Below are 17,529 nucleotides of genomic sequence, written 5' to 3' on the forward strand. Positions count from 1 at the left end.
TTTTTACTGATTTTTCTCAGAAATTAAAGCATTAATCTTTCCTCAGAGTTTCCCTCTGAGATGTGAACATACTTTACGACTGGCCTTTAGAAGAGAGGGTGAAGAAGCAATAGAGAAAATACATTGGATTCCTTCATGTGGTCTCATTGCAACAGCCACTTCTGAGAGATTAGCAACAATGCTAATCTGCAGGTGAGGCATGGTGGCTCACACCTGTAATCCCAGCATTTTGGGAGGTCAAGGCGGGTGGATCTCTTGAACCCAGGAGTTCAAGACCAGCCAGAGCAACATAGGGAGACTGTGTCTCTACAAAAAGTAGCCTGATATGGTGGCATGTGTCTGTGGTCTCAGCTACTCTGGAGGCTAAGGCAGGAGAATCACCTGAGCCTGGGAGGCGTAGGTTGCAGTGAGCCAAGATCGCACCACTGTACTCCAGTCTGGGTGGCAGAGAGAGAGACCCATCTCAAATTTTTAAAAAAGTTAATCTCAAAAAATTTAATGCTAATAAATATTATCAACATAGACCCAGTTAGTAAGATGGAGAATATAATTTAAATCAAACGTATCATATATCCAGATAGCTACACATTTTATTTGCAGGTAAAGTGTTAAACACAGTATCTCAAATTAATATATTTCCATGTTATTGAAATTTCTAACATTTCATATTTATATTTTAAAATAACTTTGTTATTTGAAATATTCCACAGTAGGGTTCTATAAATTTGTTAACCAACAGGAAGGTGCATTTTTAACAAAACTACTTAATGCTGGAACAATAACATTATCTATTTTAGAATGAATAACACTAACAGTCTTTCAGTCTTGTCCTATATTATAAAAATTGTGTTTCCATGTAATTTATTCATTTTTAAAATAAATTTTTTGTGTATATTTGAGGTTTACAACATAATGTTACAGGAAACACAGAGGTAGTAAAAAGGTTACTGTAGTAAAAGCAAACGAACAAATCTACAATCTGACATAGTTACTTTTTTGTGACAAATCTAACGTATTTAACAAAAATCTCAAATACCAAATACCGTACAATTTTATTAACTATAGTCCTCATGTTGTATGTTTAATCTCTAAACTTGTTTAAACATTATTATTATTACCATCAGTCTCTGTATTTAAAACATTTTTATTAGAAGAATAAAGTCATGCTGAAAACTGTACTTACTTTTTGGATTCACATTTACCTCATTCGTTTGCCCCATATCCAGATACAAAGGATAGTCGTTACGCACACTGAAAATGCTGATTAGCCATAATTATCTTTAAGATGGACGGATGAACCACAAATTAAATTCTTGAACTTGCAAGTAAGGGGAATTAAATTACCCTTTAAAACTGTAACCAGAAAATCAATTATATTGGATTGAAGTAGAGATTACCAGTCACCCATGGAGTTACCAACTCTGAGAATAGAAAAAGACGTAACCCTAACATATTTCAGGGGATTAACATGTGAGGAAATGTGAGAAGGGTCCTTCTACATATGACATGTGCTGAAACAAAATCTATAAACAAAGAAGCCCAATTTACTGGTAAGAGTGCGATTATGGAGCAGGTGTGTGTCATTAAAGGAGAGGAAGAAGGTGAAATATTTTCTCTGGCCTGTGAAGAAGGACCAGAGACTCTTTGCAGCCTGGCAAGCTTATGGCTATGGTATACAATTTGGATTGTGGAGCCAGGAAACAGCTTTAATCACTGCTACAAATTAAGATGAAGGGAGAAAACAAAAGCTAACTCCAGGTGAAATTTAAAGCTACGTTGGTGTGGTGCCTTACACCAGTAATCCCAGCACTTTGGGAGGCTGAGGTGGGTGGAGCACTTGAGCCCAGGAGTTTGAGACCAGCCTAGGCAACATATCAAAACCCTGTTTCTACAAAAAATACAAAAATTAGCCAAGTGCGGTGGCATGTACCTGTGGTGCCAGATACTTGGGAGCCTGAGGTGGGAGGATCCCTTGAGCCCAGGAGATCAAGGATGCAGTGAGCAGTGAGCACACCTCCGCACTCCAGTTTGAGTGACATAGTGAGACTCTGTCTCAAAAATAAATACACAAAAACAAAAACTGGGAAATAATGTGAGAAAACCAAAGACCTACAAAGAAGCATTTCATCCCCAAGCATATTATCATAGATAAGTAGTAAAACACTAACATCAATGACCAATTCATTAGCAAGTTGCGTGTATCTAAATTTCAACATCTCTACCTTAGCCTGCAGCACCATTATCCCTCACAGGGACCACTGTGTAACCTGCCTGCCCTCCATTTCCTCCATCCATATCCCTCTGGGTAGTAAGAGAGAGCCTGGAAAATGTAAACTAAATTAGGTCACTCTTCTGATTCCTTAGAGTAAAATCCATAGTCCTCACCATGGCCCTACAAGGTCCGATATGTACCTCAGTCTTGTTTCCCATCATACTTTCCCTAACTCTGATTCTTTCCAGCCACATTGTTTTTTTCCTTATTCTTTGAATCCCTAAAGTTTATTCCCATCACTTTGAGCCATGGCCTGGAATTCTCCTCCTTCAGATGTTCACAAGGTTCGCTCTTCTGTTTCATCTGACCTCTGCTCAAATTAGGAGGACTCTGCTAACGTCTCCAGAGAAGACTGCACTGACCACCTACTTGAAATAGAAGTCCCCTGCACAAATCACTACCTGATTCCATGGTATCCTTTTTACTTTATGGTATTTATCAGTGTCGGAAAATGTATATATGTATGGGCACACACATGCATGCATACCTGTATGGATACATACATATGGTGATATATAACTATATATAAATATATAAACTATATAATTTTATATATGTATAAACTACATACAAAAACTAGTTATATAGTTTATATATAGTTATATAATATATAGTTATATATGTAATTATTATATATAGTTATATATAAACTATATAGTTTAACTAGCTTAACTATAAATTAGTTTAACTAGTTTATATAGTTTACATTGTTTATATATAATGTAATATACACTATATTATATATTATAGTTTATATTATATAATAGTTTATATATTATAGTTTATATATAATAGTTTATAAACTATATAACCACATTTGTTTTATAGTTTATATGTAGTTATATAGTTATAGTTTATATGTAGTTACATAGTTATATAGTTATATAGTCATATATAACTATATATATAGTTATATAGTTATACATAACTACATATAAACTATAAAACTATATGTAGCTATATAAAATTTTTCTATATATACAAATAGTTCTTTTTTATTGACTGTGTCTTGTCTCTTCCACTGAAATATATTCTCCACTGAAATATGTAACTATGTAACTATAAACTATAAAAACTATATATAGTTACATATATATTTTTTCTATACATTATATATATTTTTTCTACATATATAGAGAGACGTTTTTCTAGATAGATAGATTTTTTTAATTGCCTGTGTCTTCTCTTGCACTGAAATATACTCTCAGGAAAACACAGAACTCTTTGGTCCTAGTAGGTGCTTTTTAAAATTAGCTCCAATTACTACTGATTTTTTAAATTAGTTTTTCAGTCACCATACTCTAATTCAGTATAACCTTTTCAATTATAATGTGTCTTTCATTGAGTCTGCCTACAGGGAAAAAAAATACCTCCAGCTACAATTTTTCTTAAATTCTGATTTGTGTGATAGTAATGTTGTAAATTGATAAATGAATAATTTGTCTTGTAAGCATTGTTTTATCAACTTGATTGAAGCCCTTTCCTAACAGACTAGTTCACTCTGGTGGAGGTGAAGATAAAACCAAGCCCCTCATGTGGTGTCTTGGCAGCCAATGATTGTCTCTACCCAAGACTACAAGCGTTTTTTTTTTCTCTTTTTCTTTTCATAAGCCCTTTCCTTAGTATCACCACACTAAATCATGTCAACTTATTCACGGTTATCTGTGAGCAGGAAGGAGGAAACTGTATAAACAGATTGTTGTTAACAGTATATGTCACCTTTTTTCACAAATCTTTATTTTGCCTCGTCTTTTTTATTTTCAATGACTTGACTTAAATATAATCAAGAGTTATTTTTTATAAAACTTTGGAATAACACCAATCCTTACATTTCAACACATACAGTGAGGTCAAAGGCCTAAACAATTGCCTCCATGAAGACAAAATCTTTTAGATCCTTATTAAAATTATATCACACGATCGATGCTTAAAGACTCAAGTCTGTTTTAAAGCCGTTTTCTGATGACATACCAGTGCTTCATTATGACTGTCTGAAATCAAGTTAAGGCCAGGATTCCTACACGACACAACATATAGTGCCTCCATCTCATGAAGCTGAAATTCATACCAACAATGAAAGGTCATCCACAGGCAAACTGCAGCATATTTCACTGAAAATTTTGAGGACTATTTCAGCCTCTCAATTTCCAAGAATAGTAAGGCTATTTCCAAGCTACTGACAGATTTTAAATTGCCATACCTTTTGTTGTGGCCATCTCTCATTTTTTTAAATTCAAGAAATAGCTTTGTCAATTTCCTGACTGAGCTTCTAGCACGTTATTAAAAGTTATATATTTCTTCTCATACATTCTTCATTATTTTCATACCCTTAAGTAAGTCTGTCAAGTGGTCACAAGATCATGATTAGATTGTCTATTATAGTGCCTTACTCATAGAAGCTATTCATTAAATATTTGACCAAAGGAAATAATAAATTATCAAAATAGTAAGTACACAAATATATTGGAAACATGTCTTCCTCAAATATGTTGCAAATATGCTTCATCCTTTCCAGTGAGAGAAAGTTAATAACATCAGACTCTTAAGAAATAAAAGGTGTAATGGGGATCTGATCAATTTTCTTCAAAAGTGTAACTCTTGAGAATTCTTAAAAAATAATTTCTTTGTTGTTGTTGTTGAGACAGGGGCTCCCTCTGTCACCCAGGATGGAGTGCAATGGCATGATCATAGTTCACAACAGCCTCCAATTACTGGGTTCAACCATCCTCCCACCTCAGCCTCTCGAATGTTGGGATTACAGGTGAGTGCCACCATGCCTGCCTAATTTTTTTAATTTTTTACTTTTTGTAGAGATGGATCTTGCTGTGTTTCCCAGATTGGTCTCAAACTCCTGGCCCCAAGCAATCCTCCTACCTTTGTCTCCAAAAGTGCTAGGATTACATCATGCTTGTCCTTTAAGTACGATTTCTAATAACTTATCATTTATTCTGCTTTATAGTGTTTTATGTCCTCATTTATGTTAAAATATATGAGAAGTGATCAAGTACGAGATAATGCATGGTCCATAATTTCTACTAACTAATTAGCAAAGATTCAAAGTAAAACAAACACATCCAGAGGATGCCACTATCAAATCTCTAAATGCCACATGAATGGATTTAGGAAATAAAGGAACAACATTCTGACATAAATATTAAGTAGGTGACCAGAAAATATCAGGAAAAAAAATGTGCAAAATGAGGGAAAATAGCAGAGGAACTGGTGAAACTGTCAAACATGAATTCTATACACATTGGGTATCTGTTTTTTTTGTTTGTTTGTTTGTTTGTTTGTTTGTTTTTGCTATCGGCCTGTTTTCAATGTGGTGACTGGTGGGGGTGGAGGGGCGGCAGGGAGAGTGTCCATTGTTTGGCATCAGCTGGATGATTTCCTCATCAAATAAGGTTTCCTCAACAATTCTGAGAACAGAGATAAACATTCCTGGTATCATAATAAAACACTAATATAATAAATAAATAAGCTAAAACCAATCATGTAACCTGTAATATTAAGAATGCAGGTAAGGCTGGGCACGTGGTGGCTGACACCGGTCATCCTAGTATTTTGGGATGCCAAGGCGGGTGGATCACCTGAGGTCAGGAGTTCAAGACTAGCCTAGCCAACATGGCAAAAACCCATTTCTACTAAAAATACAAAAAAATTAGCTGGGCGTGGTGGCAGGTGCCTGTAATCCCAGCTACTCGGGAGGCTGAGGTAGGAGAATCACTAGAACCCTGGGGTTGGAGGTTGCAGTGAGCCAAGATTGCACCATTGTACTCCAACCTGGGGCAGAGAGCGAGACTCTGTCTCAAAAAAAAAAAAAAAAAAAAAAAAAAGCAGGTATGCAAATAGGGATTAAACACAAATCTGAATCTCATTTATGCGATGAGATTTTGTAGGCAACTCAACCCTGGAAGCTCAGCTATCTCATCTGTAAAATATGGATAATACCCATTTCACGGGCTGGTTATGAGGAAGAAATGAAGCACTTGGCCCAGTTTGGACACAGTTTCTGAATCAATGGTGATTTGCTACTGTTGCTTGTTGCTATTATCCTCGTTTTTATAGTTGGTATTATTTTTATCTTGGGCCATTTCTGAGCATATATCATACAATTAAATGATCGCTTAAAAAGATAACTTACCCACAAAGAGCTGACTGTTGAGCTGTAAGAGGACATGCCCATCAGCAGGGGCGGGCTGTGTCTTCGGTGTCAGCTGGTCCACCTGAAGTGTGGCCTCCTTCATGTTCCTTTCAATCCTCACGTGGTGCCACTGGTTGTCGTTGAAGTGGTTGGGTGACTGCACTGAGATTTCAAAAGGCCCATTCCCCACATCAAATGAAAAAGTCACCACTGTCGGAGCTGGAAATATTACACATAAAGATTGTTCTAGTGAGTTCCTGTGGTGGAGTGCTGAGTCTCCAATATACTTAGGAACAGCACTACAGCATAACAATCACTGAATAGAAAGATAATAAACATAGCATGGTTTGAATGCTACTGTTTGAAACTTATGACACTAACATAGAACTAGGTCTTCTGATGTGAAATGAGACAGTTAAATACATTCACATTTTTACATTTTTAGGAAAAAAAAAAAAGCCAACGGTATTCTAAGATAGTCCTCAGAGCTAATTTTTCCTATTGCCAAAAAGTAAAGCTGTTTCTCCAAGGCAAGGAAACTAAATAGCAACCGGCATTGTAACTAAAAATAATTGTTACACTGATTCAAACTTTATATAATTTTTAAGGCATGCTATACACATTTGATATTAACATAATAGCAGCTTAGAAGTATAGCAAAATGAGTGGTTAAGTAATTTGTAATTAACTAAGAAATTGCTTTTTAGTTTTAATTAACTGAAATTAAAACTGCTTTTAAATTGGTACAAGAAACTACCAATTATTTTTCCAAATTATCACATTAAGTATCAAATTATTTTCTTACAAAAAGGATAAGTTAATATTGAGTCTTTCAAAGGGATGCAATGAATCAGATGATAAAGTAGACACGTGAGTAGTTTAAAAATTAGTTAAAAGATTTACTACTAAACGATAGAATCTCACACACTTCTCTGGAAAAGGAGACTTACAGCGAAGCTCTATCCGTATAAAATCAGTAATCCCCAAGTTCTCTAAAAATACCCCAGATGAAGCTGTTGTCTTAAAAAAGAAAGACACATCTGCGCTAAGTTCTCCGTGGAAAGTAGGAAAATGAAGATATGAAGCCTCAGTGTCAAAGGAAGCTGAATTCCAAAATGATCCTGTTTTGTGAACAAAAAGGAAGAAAAAAATTCAAAAAGATAACAAATTCATGAAATAAAATGAATGACAATTACATTTTCTATTTTTAGCATTTTTGCTATTTAAAAAGGTATTTATACAAATCTGCTCTTTTTCTGTCAACCATGTAGTATACAAAACATGACCCTAAGAGATTTCATAGGGATTGAAATTCTGGATTTTTTTCCAATAGCGAGTAAGAATGATCATTACAGAAATGGTCTAAATGTTATATTTTATATGGAACAAATATCCTCAGCCTCAATACTACATCCTCCACCAAAGTGATATTATATGATCTGCAAACATTGATAAGTAAGCAATCTTCTATAACTTCAAAATTAAAACACCTACCTGTTTCAAACAAAAACCCCAAAGAAGCTCACAGTATATCTGTTCTAACACTTCTAACACACACACTTCACAGTTACATACACTATTTTCCTTAATGGGCCTGTGATTTCCCAAACTGAGACTGGCATTCTAAATAGTCTTGTCTAATTACAAACCAACATACAACTTACTCTGTCCAAGCTGACATTCTCATGAAAATACTCTTTTTATTCAAAATTATCTCTTACTTTGCCAATAAGAATGAAGTAGATGAACAGCAGATTAAAAGTGTTCTCAGAATGTTTACAAATGCTCAAAATAGGCAGAAAATGTTGAAAATGTTGGGATATAAATTAAGAGATCGGAAAAAAATGCAGACTATAAAGTTAATTATAATTTGCTGCCCAAATATCACGTATCTTGACTTTCTCACTCCTTTTTTGATATCTACAACTTTCCTTTTGAAAAAATATTGTGAACCATATATAGCAAAAAGTATGGAAAATCAAATATAAATGCAACAGCATGAGCTGACAGGAGTGAAATCCGACTGGATACATGTGGTTGATGAGGAGTATAATCAGAGAAACGAACTGCATTGTCTGCTGCCAATAGCAAGTTCTCTGCACATGAAATACAAATATACATCTTTAGTTTTAAGCAACTGCCTCTACACACATTCCCTACACTGGATAAAATTCTATCTAAATTATCTTCCTGGAAGAAAGATGTATTGATTCTCTGAAGTTGGAAAACAGCAATTTCAAAACAACAGTTCATTATGTTAGCAGAGAACAGATACCAAGCTACAAAGTTAAAAATCACAAACTTGACTTTGCTCATATGTGTTTCTTAAATTTTAATTTACTTTGTATAAATTCTAGACCAAATAATGCTTATATCTATTTTTGTTTGTTTTTCTTGTGGATCTGATTCAAAAGTCAATTCTCAGCTTGTGTGTGGACAATTTTAGAGCTGAATTTATTCAACCAAGAATCTACTTTGAAGCTTTTCCTCCCAGAGTCAAATGAAACCATATATTATCAGAGTCACATCAAGCCTATTCCTTATGTCCCTTTTACAGCTATTCCTATACTAGACCTTTGGATTTCTAGGAAAAAATAAACACAAGAAAATGTAAAATATCAAGTCAGGGATAACAACACATTTGTATTCTTGGAAGTTCTTAGCTGATCTGTTTTCAGAACAAATTAGATGCCTTTTTGTTTAAATGTTATATATTAAAATAAAAATAAACTTCACATTATGGAATGTTATTAAATCTTATTTTGTCTGATTAGAAAGAGGAGCATTCGTAATTACTTATAGGTTTAAATTAGGTAATATTATGATATAACTTTTTTTCATATTATATCATAACTAACTCAATAAAGCATTATATAGTAGGCTTCAAAGAACTGCTTGAAGCAGATGAACAATTCTTTGAATTGCTGCTATCTGTACATGAATGCTTTTATAGCAATGAAACCAATTTATTACTTTAGGCATCTTCAGCACTCTCATATACATAATAATGTCTATTTCATTTAGTTAGGAGACCTTATTTTATACATTCACAAAAGGTAGAAAATGAGGTAAGGAAATTTTATCAGGTTAAGAAATTGCTGCTAATTCAAAACAATTATAAAGAAAGCAAAGGCCAATATTTCCATGATCAAATAATGTTAATGGCATGCGGTATCCCAGCCCTTTACACACTGCGCTCAGAGACACCCACCAGAATCTAGGCCACCTGAAAGGAAAGGCAAAGAGTGGGAGGAAACAGAGCTCAGCAGGCAGGCAGCAGCAGGAGCTGCAGGCTTTTGGAAGAGAGCATTCTATGGATTAGATGGTTTAAAATTCCCTAATCTCATGGAGGGAGAGAGGAGAATGATAGTTACCAGAAGCAGGAAATGGCCTACTGGGAAAAGAGGAAGAGAGATTGGGCAATGAATACAAAATTCCAGTTAAATAGAAGGAATAAGCTTCATGTAGCAGACTAGGGTGATTACAGTTAACAGCATTGTCGTGTGTATTTCAAAATAGTTAGGAGAAAGGACTCAAATGTTCCCAACTCCCAGAAATGATAAATGCTCAAGGTGATGGATATCCTAAATCCCCTGACTGGATCATTACACATTCTATGCATGTAAAAAAATAGCACACGTACCCCATAAATATGCATAAGTATTATGTATCTATAAAAAATTTAAATAAATAACAATCACAAAAAAGTAAAAATAAAATAAAATTCCCTAAATTACATTGTTGTCAATTCGATTCAATATAGGGTACTAGAGATTTTAGAATAATTTTTTAGGCCAGGCACAGTGGCTCATGCCTGTAATCCCAGCATTTTGGGAGGCTGAGGCGGGCAGATCACTTGAGGTCAGGAGTTCAAGGGCAGTCTGACCAACATGGTGAAACCCTGTTTCTACTAAAAACGCAAAAATTAGCCAGGCATTGTGGCAGACGCCTGTAACTCCAACTACTGAGGAGGCTGAGGCAGGAGAATCACTTGAGCCTGGGAGGCTGAGATTGCAGTGAGCCGAGATTACACATCTGCACTCCAGCCTGGATGACAGAATGACACTCTACATCAAAAAATAATAAATAAATAAAATAATAATTTTCTAGAAACTCTACCTTTTATCTTACCAGAATAAAGTAAATTATATAAAAGAATAAATCCATATAGTCATTCACATAAAAGAGGAAGATGTACTAAGTATTGAATTTCATATAGAAAGTTAAAAATGAAGTCAATTTAGGAAAATTAACTTAGTTCTATGCTAGGACTATAAGTACTTTTAAAAATAATTATTTTGCCAAACATTTATAGAATTCCTTTTTGAAAAAAAAAAAAACAGACTTACGGACACAAAGTAGATTTGTGGTTTCCTAGGGTTAGGGAGATGGGCTAATTGAGGGAGAGCAGTGGCTCAGAAGGGTAAGGTTTCTTTTCAGGGTAATGACCATGTTCTAAAATCGGTGTGATCATTGTTACACAACGTAGATATACTAAAAGCCACTGAATAGCACATTTCACATTAATGAAATGTGTAATATATGAATTTGATATCAATAAAGCTGTTTTTAAAAAATAGTATTTTAAAAACACAGTTTTTCAAGGTAATACATTTTAGTTTTAAAATCAAAATGCATATAGCATGCTAACACTGCCTTTCTTAAAAGCAAAATAAAATGAAATATAGAAATGCCAAAGCAAGGAATCATTCACTATTCAAATGAGTCTTTCTGAATGCTTAATCATCGTAAAGAAATAAGCCAGAAATATGGATTTAATTAAAATGTTTATTTATTTATTTATTTATTTTTTTTTTTTTTTTGAGACGGAGTCTCGATCTGTCGCCCAGGCTGGAGTGCAGTGGCCAGATCTCAGCTCACTGCAAGCTCCGCCTCCCGGGTTCCCGCCATTCTCCTGCCTCAGCCTCCCGAGTAGCTGGGACTACAGGCGCCCGCCACCACGCCCGGCTAGTTTTTTTTGTATAAAATGTTTATTTTCAAACGTTTGTAGATGCTTATGCAGGTGTAAGAAATAATACAGAAAGATTCCATGTATCCTTTATCTAGTTTCCCCCTATGATAATCCCTTACAAAACAATAGTAGGATGCCAAAACCAGGATAGTGACATTGACGCTAAGATGCAGAACATTTCTATCACCACAGTATTCTTCCTGCTTCCCTTGCACAGCTAAACCCGCTTTCCTCCCTCTGCACCCCTTCTTTAACTTCCTGGCAACAACTAATCAGTTCTTCATTTCTACAATTTTGTCATTTCAAGAATGCTTTCAAATAAAAGCATACAGTATGCAGTCTTTTGAGATTAGCTTGCTTTGAAAAAAAACAAACATCAGAACTCATTTTTGTTTTTGACAGATTCTTAACTCTGTCACCCAGGCTAGAGTGCAATGGTGCAATCTTGGCCACTGCAACTTCTGCCTCCAGTGTTCAAGAGATTCTCCTGCCTCAGCCTCCTGAGTAGTTGGGATTACAGGTGCACACCACTATGCCTGGCTAATTTTTGTATTTTTAGTAGAGACGGGGTTTTACCATGTTGACCAGGCTGGTCTTGAACTCCTGACCTCAGGTGATTCACCTACCTTGGCCTCCCAAAGTGCTGGGATTATAGGCGTGAGCCACCATGTCTGGCCCAGAATTACTCTTTGAAGATTTACCCATGTTGTTTTCTGTATCAATAGTTCATCTCTTTCTACTGCTGAGTAGTATTCCATGGTATGGATGTATAATTTATTTAACCATTTACCTGCGGAAGGACACCTACGTAGCTTTCAGCTATTACCAATAAAGCTTCTGTCAACATCTGTGTACAAATTTTTATGTGAACATAAGTTGCCAGTTCCCTGGGGAAAATGCCCAAGAGTACAATCACTGGATTGTATGAGAGTTGCAAACCACTGTGGAAGACAGTGTGGCAATTCCTCAAGGATCTAGAACCATAAATACCATTGGACCCAGCAATGCCATTACTGGGTATATACCCAAAGAATTACAATCAATAAACACGTATGTTTATTGCAGCACTATTTACAATAGCAAAGACTTGGAACCCACCCAAATGCCCATCAATGATAGACTGGGTGAAGAAAATGTGGCACATCTACACCATGGAATACTATGCAGCCTTGAAAAAGAATGAGCTCATGTCCTTTGCAGGGACATGGATGAATCTGGAAATGATTAGTCTCAGCACACTAACACAGAAACAGAAAACCAAACACCACATGTTCTCACTTGTAGTTGGGAGTTAATCAATGAGAACACATGGACACAGGGAGGGGAACATCACACACTGGGGCCTGTTGGGGGGTAGCGGGGGAAAGGGAGGGAGAGAATTAAGACAAATACCTAATGGATGCGGGGCTTAAACCTAGATGATGGGTTGATAGGTGCAGCAGACCACTGTGGCCCATGTACACCTATGTGACAAATATGCACATTCTGCACATGTATCCCAGAACTTAAAGTAAAATAAAAAAACAAAACAACTACTAAATGGTTTTCTAGCGTGATTGTGTCATTTGACGTTCCTACCAGCAATGTAGGAGTGATCCAGTTTCTCAATCTACTGGCCAGTATTTTGTGTTGGCATTATTTTTTTTTTAATCTTAGTCCTTTTGAAAGGTGTGAAGTGTTATCTCATGCGGATGTAATATGCATTTGCCTAGCAGTTGATGATGCTGGGTACTATTTCATGTGCTTTCTTGCCATCTATGTACCTTCTTTGGTGGAACCTCCCTCCATGTCTTTTGCCCATTGTGTCAGTCTGCCCAGACTGCCATAACAAAATCCCACAGTCAGGTGGCCTTAAAAACAGACGTTTATTTCTCACAGTGCTGGAGGCTAAAAGTCCAACATCAAAGTGCTGGCAGGATTGGTTTCTTGTGAGACCTCTCTTCTGGCTTGCAGATGACTGCCTTCATCCTGTGACCTTACACGGTCTTTCTTCTGAGTAAGCACAGAGAGCAGGGTCTCTGGTGTCTCTTTCTTCTAAGGACACTGGTCCTATTGAATTAGGGCACCACCCTTACAACTTCATTTACCTTAGTGATCTCCTTAAAGGCCCTATCTTCAGATATAGTCACATCGGGGTTAGGACTTCAACATAAATTTTGGGAAGACAATTTAGTCTGTAACACCCATATTCCCATATTTTAATTGTTTTTTTTCTTTCTTTCTTTCTTTCTTTTTTACTGTCAACTTTTGAGGATTCGTCATATATTCTAGATACTAGTCCTTTCTCAGACAGGTGGTTTGCAGTTGCTTTTTTACCAGTCTGTAGCCTGACTTTTCTTCCTCTTCATGGAACTTTTCACAAAGTAAAATTTCATTGTGATAGAGTCTCATTTATCAATTTAACCTTTTTTTTTTTTTTTTTTTGAGACGGAGTCTCGCTCTGCCGCCCAGGCTGGAATGCAGTGGCCGGGTCTCAGCTCACTGCAAGCTCCGCCTCCTGGGTTTACGCCATTCTCCTGCCTCAGCCTCCCAAGCAGCTGGGACTACAGGCGCCCACCACGTCGCCCGGCTAGTTTTTTGTATTTTTTAGTAGAGACGGGGTTTCACCATGTTAGCCAGGATGGTCTCGATCTCCTGACCTCGTGATCCGCCCGTCTCGGCCTCCCAAAGTGCTGGGATTACAGGCTTGAGCCACTGCGCCCGGCCCAATTTAACCTTTTATGGATTGTGCTTTTGAAGTCAAATCTAAAAAATCTGTAGACTTTTAGGTTAGATTTCCTAGCCCTATAGGAAATTTTATAAGTAAAAATGTTTTAAATGTTGAAATGCTGATGTGAAGAATATTTTAGTAATCAATGCACCTTCTAAACACTTACGAATTATTTTAAAATAAGCTGAAAAATATAGATTTTAAGAGAAATAAAATTCTAAGATTAAATTATATGTTACATTATCAGAACACAATAATCTGTGTATTGGTTTCATAATTCACTAGTTCCTCTTTTTAGCACATCTATTATTGTTTCCAAATATTCATGAACCTCAATAGGAATCAATATAAGCAAAACAAAAATGAAGAGAATAAAATCTGGCTGGAGATAACTATACCTTGTGGTTTGCAAAGCAATACAAAAGAGAACAAAGCTGTTCATAGGTGTTTCCATAGAGTAAACACCCCCTACACATGCACATACAACAAGATAGATGTGGCAACTAGAAAGTGAAAATTCCTCTTATGAAGGCAGAGCAGAACTTGTCTTTATAATTAAAGATCTTACAAACTATCACTGAAGAAGATATTTCTTGTCATTAGTCTTATACTAGTTTTGTGCAAAACTGTTCTGATATTAATAGCAAAGAAATAGACTAGTGTATTTAATTATTCAAAGACATACATAGAATTTTATTTTAGAAGTAACTGGAAGAACAGAATTTTGGAGCAACATCCAATTATTTTTAGCCTAAATGTAAGAGAATATATAAAACAGTAAATGAGATGAGTGACACTTATCTAAGTTTGCTACTGCATTATCTCTCAGTCATTCCTACGGAGGTCAGAGTGACAACGAAGAGGTGTGGAGTTGGGCATCAGACGAGAGAGCCTTCCAAGAGTGACATCCTTATTCTGTTTGAAGTAACCTATTCTGAATTAACAAATGGCAATCATTTAATATAAAAGGAGAACATATTATAAATTCAAGGTAAATCTGGTCAATCCAAGATTGATGTCCTCCATGAACACACATGGTCAAGCAATAAAATTAGAGTCCAGTTATTCATCTGAGAAAAGGATCAAATTCAGTTATCCAAAAAACATGAGATAGAGTGACTCTGATTTCAGCAAAACAAAATAATTAAGTGCCCAGTCAGAATTTTGAGCTTTTTATTGGCCATTTACTAATAAAAGTGTGATTCCTTTACTTACATCGTTGAAGTCAAAAGTCACTTGATATTCAGATTATTGTCTTTTTAAAAATTATTTTAACTCAGCAATTAACTGTAAGTAGAAGAGTACTTAATATCTTCCCGCATTTGCACACTTATAGCCTTTACAGTATAGACATTACTGCTTTTAAGTAGGCACATCTATACATTGGTCTATTACAGCCCATTTGTAATCTGGCATGTTGAATATTTTTCATGTATAGAGAATACTTTTAAATATTAATTAAAGTTTTTATTAGACTAAAATAATTGAAAATAAAAACTAGCAAATTATTCATAATATACTTATTGCCTGATACCTGCATACAGAACTTAATTATACATCCTTATGTGGGATTGTGTATAAACATTGGGTTTTAAAGAACGCTACAGGTAAGTACATATCTGCTGTAATATGATGTCAAATATGCACACGAAATGCTCCTCTGCAATCACATTATATTTCCCTCATGCCTTCACTGTCCCATACTCTTAGAGGATTCTTTCACACTTCCTCTCCCCAATGATACATCTCATTTCTCATTCTTTAACTTTTCTAGGACTCTCTAATAAAAGAGCAGAAGACAGAAGTGACCTCCTCTAAGCACCCATCACCACACCTGTTCACCTTCCTGCAACATCACCTGTGCTCTGCATTCTCTCCTGTTAGAATGAATTAACTGTCCACAATCCAAGGATTTATTTACTGGATCTCTCTTACTAACACAGACATGCTACTAATTCTCTCATCTCAGAAACCCCAATCTCATGATCATACTTTCTCCTCCATTTACCATTACATATCCCCACGTTTTTCTCCTCCCACTATTCCTTGAATCTATCTCAGGCTTTTATCCCCAAACACTTGACAAAGCAAAACATCACCAAGGTCGCTATAACGTCCACATTGCTAAAGCCAATGATCAGTTCTCAGTTTTATCTTACTTAAGCTAACAACATTTAACACAGTTGATTGTTCTCTCCTCCTTGACACACGTTCTTCACTTGGAGTCCAGGCTACCCACACTCTTCTTTTCTCATAGGTGATATATTCTCACTCTTCTTTCTTGCTTCCTCTTCACCTAGTCAACTTATCCACACTTAATTGCCCCAAAGCCCTGCTGTTATTTCTCCATCCACAATAATTCCTGCTGTTCTGTCTTATGGCTTTAAATATGCTGAAAACTGACAACTCCATGTCTCTTCTTGAATGTTTAATGAAGAATCCCAACCTTAATGTGTCCTAAAACTGGGCTCTTTATATTTCTCTACAACCCCTTGACCCCAGCAGCAATCTCCCTCATTTCAATTAATGCCAATTCTTTCCCTATAATTGATTAGATCAAACACCTTGGTGTTATCTTTGACTCTTCCTTTCGCAAACTACAATTCATTGGGAAATTTTACTGGTTTTCCTTTCAACTCTACCCATGCCACAACTCTCACCATTGTACCCATGGCTCAAGCTACCATAATTTCTCAGCTGGGTTGGTGATATGGTATCCTAAATGGTTTTCTTGCTTTGAGCTTTCCCTGTCCAATCTCACTAAAACCTAAGTTAGATCATACCATTCCTCTTCTCAAAATTCCCTGATGTTCTTCAATTTCCTTCAGATTGAAAATGGATTTTCAAAATCTTTCATGATCTGACCACCAGATTTCTCTCTGACTTCTACTACTCTCTTTCTTGCCCACTCTGCTCCAAACACTTGGGCCATTTGGCTGCTCCATGAGTATACCATCTACACTCCCATTTCTGTGTGGTTTATCTGGTCTTTCCCTCTGTCTAGAGTACTCTTCCAAAGGTAGACACGTGCCTTGCATTCCTATTTCCTTCAAATCTTTATTCAAATATCACCTTCTTCCTGAGCTTTAAATGACCATCCTATTTAAAATTATGCAACTCCTGTCTCAACTTTATTTTCCTCATAGCTCTTACCAGCTTCTACTGTACCATATATTTCACTTGATTATTGTCTCTCTCTCTCTCTCTCCAAGAGAATATAAGCTCCAAGAACACCGATATTTTTATCTATTTTGTTCATTGTTCTCTTGCTTTTCCCCACAAGTGGAAAAAGGGAAGAAAAGAGGAAAAACAGAGACAAGAGAAGAGGAAGAAGAAGAAAAAGAAGAAGAGAAGGAGGGCATAAAAAGGTGAAATTAAAAAAGATAAACCCAATAAGATAAAGTAAAATATAAAAATTAAAATAAAAATGT

General features: G+C 35.9%; 1 protein-coding gene across 7 annotated transcripts in view; it reads right to left on the minus strand.

Annotated features, from left to right (window-relative positions):
* The window catches only part of CNTNAP4 (contactin associated protein like 4), a 294,017-nt gene that overhangs the window by 39,054 nt on the left and 237,434 nt on the right, over positions 1 to 17,529 (minus strand). For all 7 annotated transcript variants that reach the window (XM_030924957.1, XM_030924953.1, XM_030924955.1 and 4 more), the window contains 2 exons: positions 7,367 to 7,537; positions 6,417 to 6,635 (listed from right to left, as the gene is read on the minus strand). In XM_030924957.1, the coding sequence (XP_030780817.1) occupies positions 6,417 to 6,635; positions 7,367 to 7,537 (390 nt within the window). The remainder of the gene's footprint in view (positions 1 to 6,416; positions 6,636 to 7,366; positions 7,538 to 17,529) is intronic.

The sequence above is a fragment of the Rhinopithecus roxellana genome, chromosome 20 (genome assembly GCF_007565055.1).
Source record: "Rhinopithecus roxellana isolate Shanxi Qingling chromosome 20, ASM756505v1, whole genome shotgun sequence".
Classification (NCBI taxonomy): Eukaryota; Metazoa; Chordata; class Mammalia; order Primates; family Cercopithecidae; genus Rhinopithecus; species Rhinopithecus roxellana.